We start from the raw sequence: 20,227 nt of genomic DNA on the forward strand, positions 1-20,227 counted from the left end.
GAGATTGTGAGCCAGGCTTTCTCATCCAGCATCCATACCTGACCTCATAAATGCTCTACAGAATGAATGGGCACGAATTCCCACAGAAACACTCCAAAATCTTGTGGACAGCCTTTCTAGATGAGTGAAAGATGTTAAAGTTGCAAAACTTGGACCAACTACTAGCCTATACCACCCACATTCTTGAGCACATACTTTATTCTCGGTATTTGTGCAGTAACAAGCGGCGGAGCTTCGCTTTTATATGGGGTGCGAGTTGTGAGCCCCGCCCCGTGCACTCTGATTGGTTGTTCCCCGTGGCTCGCGCTCCTCAGCCGCTTTCAGTTTGTCTGGCTCGGACTGAGCAGCGGCAAACAGCGCGTGAGTGCAGTGCGCCTCCATACACAGGTCGCAGCGCTCAGTCTGCACATACACACACACACACACAGACGCGCACGGCTTTGTGCACACCAACAATATATTGTAGACATGTTATGCTGACTTTTCCAGAAGAAGGATACGTTTATTTGTCGTCTTTCTCGTTTTCTTTTTAACAAAGAAACATTTTTAAAACTGAATTTCTGTGGATAAATGAAATATCTGTTTATCCTCTGGAGTGTACAATGATGCCCAGGATGGACCTCTACCAAATCATCACCATGATGGTTGTGTCGCTGCTGCTAGTGCTGGCAACATTACCAGGTAAAATGTATACATCATACTTATTTATATTGCGATGTTTGTTTTGTCTTATTTACCTTAATACATCTTTCTCTTCGCTTATCTTGTACAATATTAAATGCCTTGTCGTTTTTGCAACGTTTACTGGATACAATAAAATCAAAACAAATAGCTCTTGGATACTTTTAATGTTTCTCCTCTTTGATGTTTTTGTTTATGAGTCACGAACTTTATTAATTTATTAAACAGTGATGTAAAGGTTTACACCTGAAGTTCAAGTTCACTATAGTTGTGCAGCCCCAAAAACATGACTGGATCATTATTACTCTCTGTTCCTCAATCATTGTTTTTATCTTAAGCACCTTACTTTTGGTTTCGTATTTCTTTTCCCTTGTAAAGACATTACATTATTATTGTCAAAAATATGAGCTAAAATTATTTTAAAAGATTTTATATACACCTGAAGGATGAATTGACGATACTCTGGGTTGGGCAATATTTATCTTTTGTTTCATTAGGTAAAACAAAATAGATTTAATTTAGATTTAGATAGGTTTAGTATTTTCTGTGGCCTCCTTTTTTGCTTTATGGTGCTGGTATTTATATCATATTTAGGCCTTTATGATATATTATGTAAGCTACAGATATTTTATTGTGTATGTTTGTATATTTTTGTATTTATCATGTTTATAGCCATCCCGCACTGCACTGCATAGGTCTAGTCTTATATTGAGCTTGAGCTTTCTTTGGGCTGCCATATAAACGGACATTAAATCTTATTGAACATTATTAAACACATTACAAGCTGCTGCCAAGAGTCACCAGACTCTGTGAAATCATGATTCAATTTACTCTGAGTCCATGTAAAGCTGTGTTCATTAGATCAGGCTTTAGTAAAGTCAGCGCTCTGAGAGAGGTGATCTGTCATTATAGGTAAAAATACTAACATTTGTATTTAAAGATTCTATTGTATGTTTGTTATTGATGTGACAAATGTGTGTATTAAGTGTATAACTCAGTGGTGTACAGATTATTTGATGTATCCGATGTTAGCTGGTTAATGATAAGGATTAAACATTGCTATATATATATATAGTTTGTAATATTAAATATTCGAATTTTAAACATTTTTATTTCAAAACCCTTTATAATTCGAATCTCGTTAAGGTTCAGTCAGTTTATCTGTAATTATAAAAGTGATTATAAAAGTAGGTACTATTATTAAGTAAGATTGGGTTTAAAAGCCAAATTGTTAGATTTTTTTATTACAATTATTTGATTAATCAGTGTGTTGGGCCCAAAATTTTAGGCGGCACCTAAAACACAAGATGAGAGTTCTTTGTACTTGATAGATAGGTGTTAGGATTGAAGCTAAACTTATTCACAGCACCAGATTTGGGGATTAAAGTAGCAAGTTCATGGGCATCAGTGTGCAGCAGACAGACAGACCTGGGCCAGACAGTGGCACTGACCTTTGGCCCTGACCCCTGGCACACCCCCACACCCCTCATCTTCATAAAACTAAAATACTTAGAAAGGTTCAGGGGAGGGGGGTGGCTGCTCTGATTGAGATCTCATTAAAAGGGGCGGCAATCCCTGCAGCTGCCTGAGACACAAACACACGCGCGCACACACACACACACGCGCACACACACTCACACACATATCTCTATAGAGTCACAACCGAGCTACTTTTAATCCAACAAGGCTCCCCTCTGGTTCAGGGGGTTAATCCAAAAGATCCACACAGCATGCGGCTCAGGCTCAATCCAGCAAGGCACAGGAGGGAGGGAGGCAAAGCATCTATTCTCTCTGCCCTTGTATAGCAGAACTGCTCTTCTGCTATACACTCATGTGCGGGGTCTGTCTTATGTTTACCAATTAGAGACAAAATTAATTCAATGCTGTGGGAAATGTGCTGCTGGGAATATGCATTAGGGTTGATGCACAAATGCTGAGTTCTTTATAACATGCATGGGATAAATCTATGGGGAAAGGGATTATAAAACAAATGAGTGTGACTTGAGCAGATGGTATTAAATATAGAGGATTGCATCAGACTGAATATAGGTTATGTTGCTATATTGCAGTTAATGGAATACGTTTTGTCAGAAAATTATGGCTCAGCAGTTGAACTTTTCCCTGATGAAGAAATTTGTTTTTTTCCAGAAAAAAGCTTGCCAGAAATATTCCCGTTCTGCATGCTTTCATTTGCCGTTACTAAAGGGAGGTTATTTTCAAAAATGTAGTTAAACAATGTAAATGTTACCCTAACTGACTTTTATTTGACTACCACTTTTAAGCACTTACCCCTTTTATGTGAGAAGTGTCTCTTGTGTGTTTCAAGAGCAGCAAACATACAGAGTGAACAAAAATACAAAGATGTCAGTGTGGAATTTACATTTAAATACAATATAATGGGACACATCACCATTAAGCGGTGTTTCTTACAGACTTGCAGAGAATATGTAACTATAAAACTGTAGTTCATATCCTTACTTGATTAAGCATGGCAGAGGAAGTACATAAAACCTGGTGTGTATACTATGTGATTTTATTTATTTTTGTGGTTGACAAGATGAGTGAAAAGGAAATGCAGAGAAACCGAGCTTATAAAACAACAACGTGTCCTTGAAAGGTGATGACGGTGATACGAAGGTCTAAGGAAACATATTCCAGATCAGATGAGGTTGATCCTTTGGTAGGTCAGTGAATTAATATAAGGCTATTGATGAGTTATACTCATACCCTCTAATTGTTTGTTAATTTAATTACTCCACCCATTAAGTCCCAGGGGGTAGTGAGCAGGATGTAAGAACATGCCTCGCAGTTAATTTGACCCAAACCTCAATCGGAAATGTCTTGTGTCTTATACACACCCATTCCCCATTTGGCCTGCACACTTTAATGAGCATCCCTCTTTAAACAATAGGCAAGAGCTGTGCGTTTGTGTGCCTGCACTGGCAGCGAATGGGCACAAAGTCCGCCAGCCAGAGCGAGGAGTTAACTCCCATTAGAGACACAATAGGCCTGCCGCAGGCTCCTTCTCTCCTGCTGCGTTTGGTCTTAGAGCTCCACAGACAGAGTCCCTCTGTCCCGAACTATAGAGATCATGGCACTGTGTTTATACTTTGACCAACTACTGAGGCTATGGAAACACAGAGGCTGTGGAGGCTCTGTTACGTGTGAAAGAGGCAGCAGGGTGTTTTGCTCATTCTATGCAGTGGCCTATAAAACATTTACAACAGGGGCCATAAAAGAAGATTTAAGGATCTAGCACAATATACGGTAATTCAGACTCTTTTAAACCTGTTTAGGTTACATTCGGCCTGCCTTTTGTCCTAAAGTGAAGTTGTCTCATAATACATCAGTGACCTTTTTTAATACATAGCAACTTTTCCCCTTTTACTTTTAAGGATATTCACAGATGTTTAAAGCATAGGCAGTTTTAAGGCTATATTCAGTCTAATAATGTAGACAAAACACTAAATTATCTATGTGCTGCTAAATGTGCAGTTTATTTAGCGGTGCTTATGTGATGCATTTTATCCAAATAATAGCGCTGGGAAAAACTGCTTTATGAATTAAACTGTGACTGAAGGCTGTAAGCAGTGGCTCCCAGAGAAGAACATCTCAATTTAAGAATTTGCGACAGAATTTCATTTGTCTAGGCCTGATGTTACGGACCTTATAAAAGGACACCATCAATAAGGGGATTTAACCATGTTTGTCCTCTCTGTATCACCCAGAACCCCCAAGTCTGTTTGTGGGGGTTTCAGCATGAGGCAGGCCTGCAAAAAAAAAAAACTGTGAAGTTCACGGCCAGCTTTTAGAACAATAAACAAAAGAATAGGGTGCATTCTGGGCTTTAGCTGCCAAACACAAGCTGCTCCCTCTCCCTTGCCCTGCACCCACTCTCTCATGACCTTTAGGGCCTAGGGTCACGGTCTACCCATGGGGGAGGGGTTTGATGGGGTGTGTTGTGTCCAAGTGAATATCCAAAGTCCTCTGTTTATTAATGAGACCCAGATGGGAGGTGAATTTATCCCCAAACTTTCTCTCTCAGTCACACGCAGGGCCAGGAGGTCCCTTAGTGCTTTACGAGTGGATATGGGCTTGCTATTGTGGAAGTGTAGAATGCAGATGGCGCTGTAGGCATAACTAAGTGGCTCCAATGTAACAAAGAAGCCATTGTTACCATCATACTGCTCAACCTCCTGCAAATTGTAATCAGCAAGAGAGTGCAGAAAAAAATAATCTGATCAGATAAATGGATCCAATGTGTCACTTTAGATTCTAGTGGTCAGCCTGTGGAGATATTTTAGTCGATACAAAACCAATAGGAATAAGGTGAATTGTTCTAAGACTTTGAATTAAAACAGTGCTATGGTGACATGTGACCAATTAAAACTCTTATCTCACTTCCATTATGGCTACATCTCACATGTAATAATGCAGCTAAACAGATTTAAAGGCTTATATTAAGAGTTTTAAGTCAAGCAACTTCTGGACAATGTTTTAGTTATACTGTATCTTGCATCTTATGTAGAGTAAATTTTGACTGAGAGTTCTGTGCTCTGTAGTTCACCTGATCTGTGTGCTCTTTAGAGACTGAGAAGGTGATATTTGATAAAGAGAACATGCAGATGGGAAACAAATAGAAGGGAAACTTAGAGCCTCTAGTAGGCTGTGGAGAGCATTATGCTGGTGTGCCGTAGGTCCACTTATGCTCTTAGAGACAAGCAACACATAATCTCCCTGCTCCCCTTCATCCTCTAATGTAACATTTCTTTATTGATGGAAATGTCTTCTGACAGGATCAGTTTTTCATCCATAGGGCGCAAAATGTTACTGAATGATTTGATGTGTATTAAAGTCAATGTAAATCATACTCTTTAACACTCAGGTGTTAGCAAATCTCAACCCAACTGAACACCAGTGTAACAAACGTGTAAGAGAGCACTGGGACTTTCAATAATCCAGTTAGCGTTTTTGAGGTGTTCATGCACATCCAGAAACATGTTTAATATTTGCCATGATTCTTTGAAACTGTTCTGGTGGCTTGTATTGGTTTAAATTTCATAAATTTGTAGACATAATAATGTGTGGACGGGATAATTTGTCAGTTGAATATTTGAATGTGTTGCAGATAAAATTTCACAGTAATGATTTTTTTTGACAAATTTTGACTGACATTTTGTTTCAGATGCTTAAAGTTACACATGGCTGCTTTAAAAAGCTAGCAGGATGAATTACTGACTATATTTGAGGCAGTATCTTTTGGAAAAATGGTATTCGAATGTATGCCAACTTGCACTGAAAATCTTATACTGGATTACTAAGACATTTCATGTTGATTCTGTAAAATGTGTTAATTTGTAGCAGTTTGCAGAATAAAAAGTTAATGTAGTTTAGGTTTACTCTTTGGTAGAAAATCACTGTGTTTGGGGTTGATGGCTGAGCTATACTATATAATAATACCTTAATAACAGCATGGCATGTACCTGGCATGTACCTGATGTACCTCCTGTACTTGTAGACAATGAATAGGCTCCAGAATTTAGAGTTAGTGCCATTGATATGCTTCTGGTGCAAACTTTAGAGCTATAAAAATCCTGCTTGTGAGAACGTACATGAGTGCAAGACGGGACAGAAAGACAGATGAACTTAGCAGCTGGAGGTGAATGATTGAAGAGGGTAATGATGTCCTGAGGAGCCAGAGAATAGTGATAAGTATAGAAAGGGCCAGAAGGCTAGACAGCAGTTCATGATAATGGCTTCATGGGGTCATCATATGTGCTGAAAGGTGACAGACTCTCAATTCCACAATTGGGTACATTCAAGTTCAAGTGCGACTGGAGTGTTTTGTTGTGTATTTTTGGGGACAGCTGGGAGAGGGAGTATTTGGGTGCAGGGTATGTGAAGGGTCGGGGTCTGCATCGGTGAATCACCCAACACAGACATCCCCCCCAAAAAAGAGAGAATGAAGGGATGGGCGTGTTGGCGGCACAGGGACAGAGGCGAAATTTGAGTGATCGGGTGGCATGGGAAAGTCACCCCCAAGTTCAAGTGAAAAGGGGAAAACGTGCTGGGGGCAGGGAGAGAGGGCAGATGGTTCCACAGAGTGTGGCGGGGGACTATGTGATTTGGGGGTGGGGCAAGGGTAATTATAAAGTGGTGGGAGCGAAGATGGAGTACTATCACTGGTCTACCCCAAACCCCAAATCATGTGACCCTGCTGCCTTGTCCCTCCACCCTTATCCCCTCCACTTCTGACATTGCCTTGGCTTTGGGTGCTTGAATGGGTCTGTGGCATTTGGCAGCATTGTGTTGCTGTTTTGGGGAGATGGAGAGGGATGGGGGGTGCTAACAGAGCCATCAATCAGACCAGGGAAAGTCAAGTGCAAGTTCAGCTGAGATGAATAGCCTGGAGCAGCCCCTCTTCAGCCAGCCTACGGCCCCTCCTGCGCTGTTGTCCCCAACTTTCTCATGCAAACACCCGGTAGTGTGTAGAAGGAATGAAGATGTCATTGTGAAATTCCCAGCCTCAGACCAATTCCTCTACCTATTTCCTTCACTCTCGTAGAATAAATCAATCTCTGGCCAAACACTTTCAATCATTTAAGAAGCACTAAATGTGGTTCTCTATGATCTTAGTGACATGAACTGACACAGGATAATGCGTCCTATGCACTAAATATGCAACAATTGTTGATTAAATTGCCTAGGAAATGGTGGTATTACACTTCCAGGGCTTTAATGTTATTACATTACTCCTGATAAAATGGTGTCAGTACTGTGAAGTCAGTGCTGGTGTTAAACCATACTTTCTAATCAATTACTGTAATATGAACCATCGTTCCTCTCTCTGGCCAGCATTCTCAGCCTGACCTTTTCTGGATTTACAGCTACGTAAAGCTGGGACTGAGAGTACAATGGCCTCCGAGAGTCAAGCTTCTGAGACTGTTGTTTTTTTTTTAGGCTAAAATTATAACATGTTTATATTTTATGTGTTCTAGTTACAATACAAAATGAAATTTGTCATTTGTTTAATGATGTTATTTTTGCTTCATCAGCTCATCATCACCTTCATCATCATCTTCATCGCCAATGGCATCATCCTCATCACCATCATCACTATGAAGCAGTCTTTTCCTGCTCCTTGATTTTCATTTAATTATCAAAGCAGGATTTCAGCTACTCTATCACTTTTTTACCATTCGTAAGCACCTGCTGCACTTTTTACATCAACACACTAAAAAAAGTTGTGCTCAATTCCACCTGACTCTTTTACTCTTATTTAATTTCTCTCACAGATTTGGGCAGCACATCTGAGCTAGCCTTCATCAAAGAGCCCCATGACATTATCGCTGTAAGGGACCGCCCCTTGATGCTGAACTGTGAAGTAGAGGGAGAAGGCCCTATTACTATTACCTGGCGGAGAAATGGCGTACCTGTGCAGGTGGGCCCCAGAGTGGCCGTGTTAAGCAATGGCATGCTCCTGATCCGAAACTTCCAGAAACGGCGTGAGAGCAACGAGACAGATGCGGGAGAGTATGACTGTGCTGCACAGAACCGCTATGGCATGCTGATCAGCCGTAAGGCACGAGTCCAGTTTGCATGTGAGCGGCCCTCTATTTATGCAAATCATTTAACATTCATATATTAAATGTTCTGACTGAGTTCTGTTTGCTTAACCTAATTGGTCCTGTTCATCTGTGTTTGTGAAATGGAATGAGATTATGGTCTTCACACTTTCAATGCTGGTAGGATAACTGCACTTTGTCTTTGTAAACACATTAAACCTGCACATTTTAACTCTATTAAAAACACATAGGGATCCCTAAACTCATACTTGCATACACAGTTCTTTCATCCTCATGCCGAGACTTTCACTGGGCCAGGATCAACTAAGAGAATCTCCTACTTTTAAAACTGGCCTCCTTAATTGATCACATGCCCCTCGATGTTGGGGAGGTCACTGAATGTTTAAGACTTTGACCTACTAATCAGAAGGTTGTTCAGAGGAGAGTTCGAATCCTGGACCATAACCCCTCAACATCTCAGCTCTAGACTGACTTAGCTGAAATGCACTTTGGAAAAAGGTGACAACCAAATTAGTAAAAAGTGGGGAGTGCAGGAGGTGGGCCCTTTAACATACTGTGTATTGAATCATTTCCGCTCTGTTTTCATCTCTGCTTCCTGCCAGCTCTTCCTAAGTTTCACACCCACCCAGACTCCATGACAGTGGATGAAGGAGGGGTGGCACGCTTCCACTGCGCCATTAATGGAATCCCCGAGGCTAGCATCATGTGGGAGAGGAACAGAACCACACTCAGCACAGATGATGACAGGTTACAAACCCACACACACTGCATCCACAGTTGGGGCAGTGCTGTCAACATTCTCTGCTTTATTTCTATAGTGTGGATAAATACAGGTATATATATGCTCAGTTAAATTCCTCTCTCTCTCTCTCTCTCTCTCTCTCTCTCTCTCTCTCTGCAGGTATACTCTCCTGCCCAGTGGTATTCTGCAGGTCACCGGCGTGCGTCATGAAGACAGTGGAGTGTATCGCTGCGTAGCCAAAAACATTGCTAACACACGTTATAGTCACGAGGCCCTGCTTACTGTCACTGGTGAGAGCAGCAACAACTCTGGCTTGTCTTATGTCCAACACTTGAAGATCTATTTTTCAGTCTGTTTTTCTGTGTCTCTGCATAGTGGCAGCTCCTCGTACCTATAAGGATCCAGTGATTCTCTCAGGTCCTCAAAATCTCACCATCAACGTCCACCAGACTGCCATCTTAGAGTGCATTGCCACCGGCAACCCCCGACCAATTGTGTCCTGGAGCAGGCTAGGTAAAATTGAAACCTTCTGATACTAATGCTCATAAAATGCTAGAGTTTTACACGCTGCACCGCTATCACAGTATAATGGAGGATATTGTATTTAAAAAAGAGCTTTTATTTGCTCTCTAGCAACATACTGTATGGTGGATACATTATTATAGCATTTTGCTTGACAACAATTTTGACATTTTACTTTGTAGTGTAATGATAACGGTATGTACAGTCATATGTAATTATTTGCATCCTAGGGTAAACTTGTGTTGCTTTTAATTTACACAATTGATCTCTTCTTTATACATGTGTCTCTTGCAGATGGACGTTCTATTGGAGTGGAGGGGATCCAGGTGTTGGGGACGGGTAACCTTATGATCTCTGATGTTACCCTACAGCACTCTGGAGTATATGTGTGCTCAGCCAACAGACCTGGAAGTAGGACGAGACGTACCGCACTGGGCCGACTGGTGGTGCAAGGTAGAACAAAAAAAATCCCATGTACATATCTTATTTTTCTGGCAGTTTTGCTAGTGTACCAAGAAAAATGTTTTCTCACATACCTAAAAGTATTAGGCATTAGGCAAGTGATTTTATTTTTTTTTATCACTGAGTCCTGAGTAAACACATTACACACAACAATCTAATAATATATGAGGGCCGTTCAAGTCAATTTGGGACTTGTGATAAAATTTCTTATGATTGAAGGTGTAAACCCAACCCGCAATAAAACATTTGAATGGTGCAGTAAAGAAGGCTGTATTTCCGTTATTGATGATGGCGGACAAGGTGGCTCGGGTAACATATACTGTCAAGGTACAGAATACACACTTCTAGTCAGAAGTTTGGCCACACCTTCTAATATCATGGTCTTTCCTGATTTTTTTTCTTTTTACATTGTAAAATAATGATGAAGGCATCGAAATTATGGAATAATCTCCTTTGAACAGTTTATATTGATATGTGTCTGGTACTTATACTCTGTAAAGCCTTCATAATGGCTCTAATCTGACGTGCTGTTAATTGGTGATTTCTGAGGTTTGTAACTCTAAATGAACTCTGCAGTAGAGGTTAGTTTTGGTCTCGCCTTCCTGGGAAGGTCTTCATGAGAGCCAGTTACATCATGAAACAGCTTACCTCGGTGTCTTTACATAACAACTGTCTGTTGTTGTTGTGTTACTTAAATAGCTAAAGACATATGTGTAAGTTTTAAAAAAACACTCTAGTATTGTTCTGGAAAAAGAAAATGAATTAGTAGGTGTGTCAAACTTTTGACTGCTACTGTATGCTATTTAAATAGAATATGTCTAAGTTAGGACTGCTGTCCTTGTAACATTTGGCTAATGTCAAATATAAGAAGCAGATCATATGCATCATGCAGCTGCCCTGAAGAGGTCATGTATGAAATTAAATTAGCCAAAACTGGTTGGTTGTATGTGTACAGCCCCAAGGTAAGCCATTCAGCCATATCCTAAATCAGTCTTCACATACACACTCAACCCTACACACTCAAACATACACACACACACACACACACACACACACACACACACACACACACACACACACACACACATATATATATATACACACACACACACACACACACACATATATATATATATATATATATATATATATATATATATATATATATATATATATATACACACACACACACACACACACACACACACACACACATATATATCTATCTATATATATATATATATATATATATATATATATATATATATATATACATACATGTGTGTGTGTGTGTGTGTGTGTATATATACACACACACACACACACACATATATATGCATTTATCAGTGCATATATATATATATATATATATATATATATATATATATATATATATATGCACTGATAAATGAAACTAGGTTTGGCTAGACTAGATTAACCTGCCTCAGGCCTGACTTTGACCTCTAGGCTGAGTTGACACCCTTTTCTTTATACCCCTTGACCCTCTGGATGCACAGACCCCCACACACATATAGATACACATCCAGATCTCATAATAAATGACTGGGACTCCAGCTGGACTCTGATAATGCTATATAAGCCACTCCAGTGTGTATTACCCACCCTGCCTCCCACACTGGGGTAGAAGGGGGTTTACGTTAGTACGTATATATTTCGGTTTGCTCTTAGTACAATGGTTTTTAGTTTTTAGTTTTTAGGTTCTTAGTTTCGGTTTTTCTCTTTAGTACAATGCTGCTTAAACACATACAATAACACATCATCTAGTGCTTTATTGAAATGACCGAGACTTAAGAACTATTTATAAATGTATGTATTTTTTATTTAAAGTGAAAGCTGATGGATAAGTACAGTGGTCAATTTTATACTAAATAGTTCATTGCATTAGGTATGACTGCATGTTTATTCTGTTGACTTTACGATACAGACATGAGGTAAGCCTACCATTAAAGGTGGAATGTCTGTCATTTGTGTCAAAGGTTTTCTACTTCTCCTCATAAGCCAGTCAATCAATCAGCCTTTCCCCCTCACAGCATTCAGCAGTGACTAGATAATGCATTCATTCATTTATTGATTGTGCTGGTAGAGGAACAAAGAAAAGGAAAAACTCCTGACATTCCACCCCTCTGCTTCACCTCCCAGTATTAGTCCTCTTCTTATATTTGCTGCATTCTTGTTTTCATGTTCCAGAACCACTGATTAAAATGTCATGTTTCCCAGCGATGTTAATTCAGCACTGTTTTAACACCTTAGGTTTATCTGACTCTCTTGCATCTGTGACTCAGCATCCAGTTTCAGTATTCATTTATTTTCTACTCTATGCCCTGATGCAGGTGTTTTTATATATATATATATATATATATATATAAAACAGACTATAGACTATAGACTATTCTGTCTGGTGCTTATTCTTACTTATTCTGCTCATCACACCATCTACTTTCAGGCTCCCAGACCAGGTCTCCAGTTTTGCCCCAGGCTCTTGAACTTGAGCAGTTTTTTTTGTGTGTGACTGTCTTTGGTCATGGGAAGCTGTAGTTTGCATATAATTGAAATATGTAAATGAGAATTAGTCATGGGTTGGCCTGTCCTGACCCTGTCTGCCCTCTGTCCTCATGCTAGGCAAGACTGAACAAGTTCAGCATATGTGGCCTGATATGAGACAGACAATTAAAAGCCATCTGCAGACAGACAGGGAACAGAGAGGGAACTTTTAAATTAGTGTTCTACTTTGTTAAGGCAGTAAAATGTAGACAAGTGTTAAGTATCAGTGATGAGATTTATGCTCACTTCAACAGAAAGAAAATGTGTGGAAAGTATTATAAATAGGAATATAAAAGGACTTTACAGAGGGAGAGAATGAGAAAGAGCGGTTGAGGCCGGGTTGATGTTTAAAGACGGTGCAGGGTGAGAAAGACAATAAGAGGGTGAGAATGGAAGAATAGGAGAAGGGAGGGGGGCTAAGGAGGGGGAGCAGGGTAATGTGTCTCAGTGTAGGATCACCTCCCAACTTTGACCCCCTGACCTTATTCCAGGAGGCCTCTAGGAAATGGTGTGTGTTAAGGGTGGGGGTGGGAGGTTGCCTGGGTGTGGTTGTGGTGCATGAGAGGCTGGGGATTGGGGGGACGGTGATGCTTGCAGTCTTCGGGGACCGCGGGCGGCCTATCAGCGACATGCTGCCGACAAATTGATGGAGAGTGACTAGAGAAATGGGAGAGAGAGAATGGAGCGGGTCCATTGTGTTTGCACAACAGCGTATTCCGATGTGGTTCTGTCCACTCAACCATTTCCCATGACCATGGACTTCTTCAGCTGAACTTCTCCTGTACGCCGAGGATCCTCTCAAGTCATCCTTTCTCTTTCAGCACCAAGCTGGAACAAACTACCTCATTCAGCCTGAGAAAGAAGTGTAGTTAGTTCACAATGACGGACAGACTAGTACAGCATCTTAGTGTATGTGATAATGAAGCTTGTGCTTCATTCAGTGCGCCTCTGTTTGCAGAGCATTCAGCTCTTCGGAGTTAATGCTTTCACTCATGCTTGATGGTGAAGAGCTCTTCAAGATGCCAGGCAGGACTGATAGGCTGGATTTATTACAAGAACTCATTCCCCTCCCTCTCCCCGCAATGTACTGCCATTAAAATGAGCTCTAAGCACACACATGAGCACTGGTCTCAGTGTATGCATTACACTTCACTTGAGGTTAGCGTGTAAACATTGTTAAGTGCTCTCTATTCACAGACATAATGAGCTTTGGAGGGGGAGCAAAAAACATTTTACGCACCTTCATTCAGACACATACATGTGCACTTTTTCTACTACATTTATTACGTGTATGTTAATTTATATTATTGTTGATAATAACACTAGTCCTACCTGCCTGTCTGTCATCCTGCATACGAAAAAAGGGAATGTAAATATTTTATTTTAGTTTTAATCTTTTATTACAACTATTGTTAGAGAGATATAGTATCTCTCTACTGTTACACCAAGGTCTCTGAGAATATTCTACTGTATATACTTTTATATATGGCTACAGTTATAATTTAAACTCAAACTATATCAAATAGTTCTGGACCTGAAGGGTCTGACAGTACAGAATCAGAAACACTATGTGTGAATTAATGAATATGAAGTGATTGATGTCTTTTTTTTTTTGTCATTTTCATATCTTCTATCTTAGTCTCAGTCTCAGTCTTAGTTTAATCCTGCTTTATTCCTTCATGTTTTTTTTTTTTTTTTTGCTGGAACATGTTCTGCTTTTTATAGGAAAGATCAAGATCATTCTTGCTGTTTTTAGACAATGTGTATCCTTAGTAATTAAAACCGGTTATGCAGATTTAAAGAAAAAGAATCCCATTTAAGTTGTAATGTCATTTGGGAAAGTTCTATGCCAAATGCAGCATTTATTTTATGTGTTAAGCTGTATTAAGCTGATTGAACTGTTAAAGATACATAGTTAAAGATAAATGTAAACTCTTTCTCTCAGCTCCGCCTGAGTTCCTGCAGTGGCCGCAGTCCGTGTCTAAAGCAGTAGGGGGCAGCGCAGTGTTCACCTGCCAGGCTCAGGGCGTCCCAGAACCTCACCTCATCTGGTTAAAAAATGGCAAGATCCTCACTCCCGGGGACAACGTCAAACTTACCAACAGCAACAGGTATGATGTCCCTCCATTCAGACTTCTATTTTCCTACAGTAATAGCAAAGTTATTACATGCCATGTTATCAAATCACCAAATTCAGTTCACTTTATTTATTTATTTCACAATTTTATTTCCGATGATGTGGATGCTTGTTGCTTTGCAGCACTCTGGCTGTGACCCGGATCACTGCTGAGGATGAAGCCATCTATCAGTGTATAGCAGAGAACAGCGCCGGCACCAACCAGGCCAGTGCACGATTAGCTGTGTCCCTGTCTCCCGAGAATCCACTTCCTGAGGCTCCACAGGATCTGACGGCTACTCCACTCACACACACGTCCCTGCAGCTCAGCTGGAACCAGCCCGAAGTCCATGTGACCGACAACATCATCGGCTACGTGCTGCACATACGCATGCTTGGTGGTGAGCGAGACGGACAGGAGTTTGTGGGTTTACTGTGAGACATGGCTAAATAGCAAAGTAAACTATTGGTGGTGTAAAGATAGTAACAATCATCAGTTACATATCTTTTAAGTGAAGCTGGAATTCTGTGCAGTAAGATCATCTGACCAATAAGATTCTCATCATTTCATTTCCAGAGCCAGACAGTAAAGAGCTTCAGGAGGCTGTGAGCAAGGACACGTTCCAGCATGAGTTTAATAATCTGGAACCAGCAACCACTTATTCCATTTACCTCAAAGCTTACTCTCCTCTGGGGGCCAGCCAGAAGTCCAACACTGTGGTTGCCACAACACTAGGGGGCGGTAAGTCACCACACATCACGCTGATACCACAGAACACTGTCACATAAATATCGATTCTTGGAATTTTGATTAATGTCTATGCTTTTTCTCTCTTTCTCTCTCTTGCTCTTCATGTTTTTTATTGCTATAGTTCCCACCATGCCCAGCTTCTTCACTAAAGTTCTGAACAGCACAACAATGCAAATTTATTGGGAACTGCCCAGCAAACCAGGGAAGCTGGAGGGCTTTAAAGTGTCGCACCGTGTCGTACCTCAGGAGCAGTTTGGTCCAGAGGAGCTCTTCCCCAGCCACATCAACACACACACTATCTCACACCTTGGTTAGCTTTACACATACACACACTTCACACACTTCACACACACACACACACACACACACAGTGAGTGAGTGTTACAATTAGGACATTAGGAGGTCCTAAGAAATTTGACCAGTGCTGAGATGTAACAGAAAACTGTTTAATTACACACATAAATCTTTATTGAAATTTCCCTTCCTAGTGCACAAGTGAATTCTCAGCAGAGAACATTTAGTAGTTCATTTACTCGACCAGTTTTTTTTAATACCCTTCGATTACGGCATTTACAGATAAGTCTGGATTAGCCTTATGGATTATACAGACACATGCAGAACATATTCATGACATGACGTGATGTGATATTTTATATTAATCACTATATTGAATGGAGTGACACAGCTAAAGATCATTATCTGTGTGATTTTACAGAGCCAGGAGCTATGTATGAGATCCAGCTGGTGGCATTTAATGGGAACGGAGACAGCATGTGCAATAAGCGCCTCGTCTCCTTGGCTGAGAGTGGAACAGGGGACAAGAACAGTGCTGGTGAGTGACACTATACACACCTGGCACTCACTAACCAGTTCATTTTAGGCTTTCCTTTCATTTATAGATTTACATAAAGGCTAATGTTTATACATCATATTTGTGTAATTACATGTTATCGGCCGTAGCATCATTTCACCCAGCTCTCTGTAGTGTGCTTTCTCTACCACTAGGTGAGGACAGAAAGTTAAGAAAGGTTATCTGTAGGTGTAGTGCAATTTTACTCTATGTTGAATTCCTATTTATAGTAAGGTTAAAAGCACCTTCAGCTGTTTTATATTAAAAACACTTATACACAGCGCATTAGTAGGGATTTTCATGCCTCATTAGAAGCCCGGTTTATGGCCTGCTGGCCCTCTAGATGTTCTCAGGAGGATCACTTTAAAATATTGCTGACTAAAGCGCATTACAGAGCTTCCGTGTTAAAGGGTTTGTTAGAAGAAGACAGAGCTGTGTACGGGGAGCCATTTCCTATGAGATGTGACTTTAGGAGAGAGCGTTAAATCAAGTTGATTACCACTTTTCTCAAAAAGCAGCTCGGCTGATTGGACCTCTAGACCAGTGACAAGGCTTTACATTTTGTTTAAAATGCCTGATATAGGTTTTTTCCAGCCTGTCCTGGCTATGAAGAAAAAGTGATGATCATAATGTGAAATGTGTGTGTGTGTGTGTGTGTGTAAACAGTAGGGCAAAGCATGTGTAACTGCAGGCAAGATGGAGAGAGCTCTGTAACTGGCATCGTGGTTGGCATCCACATTGGAATGGCCTGCATTATTTTCTGCGTGCTCTTCCTTATGTTCGCATACCGCCGCAGGTGAGCTTTCCACCCCACAAATATTTGCTTTGTCAAAGAGTCATGCAGGTTTGTGTCAGTGAAGCTTTTCCTCTAGTGCTGATCTGTAACCAGCTGTTGTACATTCTGTTGCTCTGTGGTGTAGGCTGGCTGAGTCTGATAGCAGGTTTGCATCAGATTTTGCTAATACTATTTGAAGTATTATATATATATATATATATATATATATATATATATATATTATATATATATATATATTTTTTTATTATTATTTTTTCCCTAAACTATATGGTATATTTGGACCTTATCTTTATTACAAATCTCAGATCAGGACTTTTTCTTTTGAGTTAAATGATTCTTAAGTTAATTATTTTTGCTATAGACTTTAATAACACTTTATTAGATTTGATTTATCAAATTTTTGTTTTTAAATAACAAAACTAATCACGTTCACTTATGGCTTGCTTGCCTGTTTTAGTGTTCTCCTTACACTGATTTTATTCAATGAAAATAAATGGTCCTTATTTATTGAAAAGAAATTGACAGATTCAGTAATCAGAAGCAATACAGATGGACGTCATACCATTTATATGAATAAAGTCAGATGGAAACTGAGTCTGTTGAGTCTGTAAAGATGGAGAATTATCACAGACCATCTTGAATAGACTTCCAATTTTATTAAAATGTACATTTTACTTTTGTGAGATTTTTCTATTCTTATTTTAGTGACATGCAATGTTACATATAATTTCGACACTGCCCCTTTTTTTTATCAAAGTATAAGTATTCTTTTTAACCCTTGACTATATCAACCTTTACTAATACATATGATGTCCATGTTTGTTTGTTTCTGTGTACCAACGAGTAGCTCATTTTGCAGAAAGGGCACGCAGGATGAATGGAGTGTGCCACATAACGGAGCGGGACCACTAGGAGACGAGGTACCTAAAGAGGGAGCGATATGCACCAGTGAGGCTATTGAACTAATGCCACAGGTAAACACAGGCACATAAACACAAACGAATAGCCCATTTACACTACTGCTGTTCACATTGCCTCCAAGTAGCTCATTACTCTAATCATAAGCACTTTTTAAATAGCAGTAGTGCCATTAACCCATGTGTCATTTGCTCTGTGTTCACAGCTTCAGAGCAGCTCTGCAGAGAGGCAGGCTGCAGGGGCACACTGCCAGGTTCTCATTGAGCAGCAACCCAACTGCCAACAAGGCACAAGTACAAGCACAGGCACTGGTGCAGGCTGATAACCCCGTACACACATTTCTTTTTCCTCCCTTACACCTCCCCATCTCCCCAAGTGCAGTACTTGGCCACTCCATGTCACACTATTCACCAAAGCCTTATTCCAGCCCTCCTAAGCAGACAGTAACACACAGACACGAGACTACACATACATTCTGTACACACATAGTCTGGTGTATGACTGTATTAAAGTAACTGTATATTTATATACTGTATAGAAGAGGATATCTATTTAAGCTATATAAATAAGCTAGGTCATATTGCTTTCTGCTCTTAAGTTTGGTCCAACTCCAAGGCCAATTTCCATCAAAATTACATATTAGTAATAGTATAGTTTTAATGTTCGTTTAGTTTTGGTGATTGTAATTATACAGACAAGAAAGGACGGATGCTGATTATGTATAATTTATATATCATTTTTTTACATGGGAATTTCTAAAGTGGAACCAAATTAAGTGTGTTCTACTGCTGCTAAAAGAAAAAACGCCAACTTGAATATTCTGAGGCCTTAGCATGACTGAACAGATGCTGTAGATTCCCATTTTGCATGAACATAGATGTTGTTGTGAGTTAACTTTAGCTGTGAGTGAGAAGCCCCACTGTAGCCTTATTTATGTGTCACCGCGCTAGCCTGCCAGAAGAGTGAAATGGAGTGGCTAACCCTGCACCCCTTCCTCCCCAGCACCAAATTACCTCCAAAGATAGCTACCTCAGCTTGACGAGAATGTCTAAGCTATCAAGGTAAACCATCTGCCTGCATGCTGCTGGTTAAGCATACCTACCTCGACCAAAAGCCCTGTGCACATCAGAGCCCATCTTTTTTTTTTTCTAAGTTATTCAGGCACTAGTGCCAGTGTCCTGTGCCATTCAGACAACAGAGCTGGTACATCGCCTGCCACTGTGTCCTCTGCGTCTTAGACTCCACCACTGCCACACTGAAACCTTTCCACACTGCCGAAGACTTCACTCTGACACCCAAACCCAAGGATGACTCACTTTTTTTGATAGTTGTTAACAGAGATGCTGCTCCTGTGGTGCAAAAAAATGAACTGCTGAGTGCTTGCTAACGATGTATGTGACCTCTACGTAAGTGTTGTGAGACGCTCTGTGGGGAAAAGTCCAGTGCAGAGAAGCACATTCTGCTTTTGAAATACAACATACAGTTTAAAACAAGCCTATAAATAACGCTGGTGGGAAGGAATGGACTTAGAGAGCACTCTTTCATCACCCTGCTGTGGGTGACGGAGGTGTTCTAGCGCTTTCCTATCAGCACCACACATAGGAGGAAAGCGATCAGAGAACCAGTGGTCGTCCTGTGGAGTTCTGCTTATTCTAGTGCTTACTAACCATTTACTGGGTTTCTTTTATGACCTTTAATTTTTTTTTTATAAAAGTTATTTGCTGTCACAATGCTAGGCACAAAGCTAGTTTCTGTCATTTTTCTGATTTTAACTTCTCCAAATAGTCAGTGAAAACCAAGTTGAGTGATATCCAAAGATGCTTGTATTGTAACGGTTTTCATTGCTTTTCAAAAATATTTCTATACGCCTTTTCCTTCAGTGGACATTTTAGATGTCACGCTTGTTCCTGTTTTAAGGGCCGCAATGCTACTAAAAATATTAAAATGTCAGCTTCCCATTAACCAAAGCGATAAAACAACAGAAACAACAGCAACACTCTAAAACCAATTAGAATTCTTTATATTGTAGCTTAAGCCATTCTATGGTTTTCTTTAAGACATGGAATTCAATATAGAACTAGCATATATAACTTAAAAAATAATAACTAGTAAATAATGTGTATATTTTCATAAACGAATGCCTGAAAGTAATAACTGCTTTCCTCTTTTTTACTGATGAGTTGATGTTGCCAAATAACCCATTATGATTTATAGCGAAATGTGACCAAATACCTCAGATGT

At 40.1% G+C, this 20,227-nt stretch overlaps 1 protein-coding gene across 2 annotated transcripts; it reads left to right on the top strand.

The window, feature by feature from the left end:
* The first annotated feature begins 452 nt into the window (after positions 1-452).
* On the top strand, positions 453-18,486 carry LOC128520439 (immunoglobulin superfamily DCC subclass member 3). Of its 2 annotated transcripts, XM_053494681.1 has the most exons (15): positions 453-681; positions 7,737-7,882; positions 7,977-8,282; positions 8,870-9,014; positions 9,169-9,299; positions 9,385-9,522; positions 9,826-9,984; positions 14,501-14,666; positions 14,816-15,072; positions 15,249-15,413; positions 15,544-15,732; positions 16,138-16,254; positions 16,939-17,068; positions 17,916-18,042; positions 18,192-18,486. In XM_053494681.1, the coding sequence occupies exons 3-15, from the start codon at positions 8,051-8,053 to the stop codon at positions 18,306-18,308; spliced, it is 2,073 nt and encodes a 690-aa protein (XP_053350656.1). In that variant the 5' UTR covers positions 453-681; positions 7,737-7,882; positions 7,977-8,050; the 3' UTR covers positions 18,309-18,486. The 2 variants fall into 2 exon arrangements, with proteins under 2 accessions (XP_053350656.1, XP_053350657.1); XM_053494682.1 differs by lacking the exon at positions 7,737-7,882.
* Positions 18,487-20,227: the final 1,741 nt, after the last annotated feature.

This window comes from Clarias gariepinus, chromosome 4 (genome assembly GCF_024256425.1).
Source record: "Clarias gariepinus isolate MV-2021 ecotype Netherlands chromosome 4, CGAR_prim_01v2, whole genome shotgun sequence".
In the NCBI taxonomy this organism is placed as follows: Eukaryota; Metazoa; Chordata; class Actinopteri; order Siluriformes; family Clariidae; genus Clarias; species Clarias gariepinus.

Coding starts and splice junctions, on each gene's coding strand:
- LOC128520439 (XM_053494682.1), top strand. CDS start 603: ATGATGCCCAGGATGGACCTCTACCAAATCATCACCATGATGGTTGTG. Junction 9,985..14,500: donor GGGCCGACTGGTGGTGCAAG/GTAGAACAAAAA, acceptor TCTTTCTCTCAG/CTCCGCCTGAGTTCCTGCAG. Junction 15,733..16,137: donor ACACACTATCTCACACCTTG/GTTAGCTTTACA, acceptor GTGATTTTACAG/AGCCAGGAGCTATGTATGAG.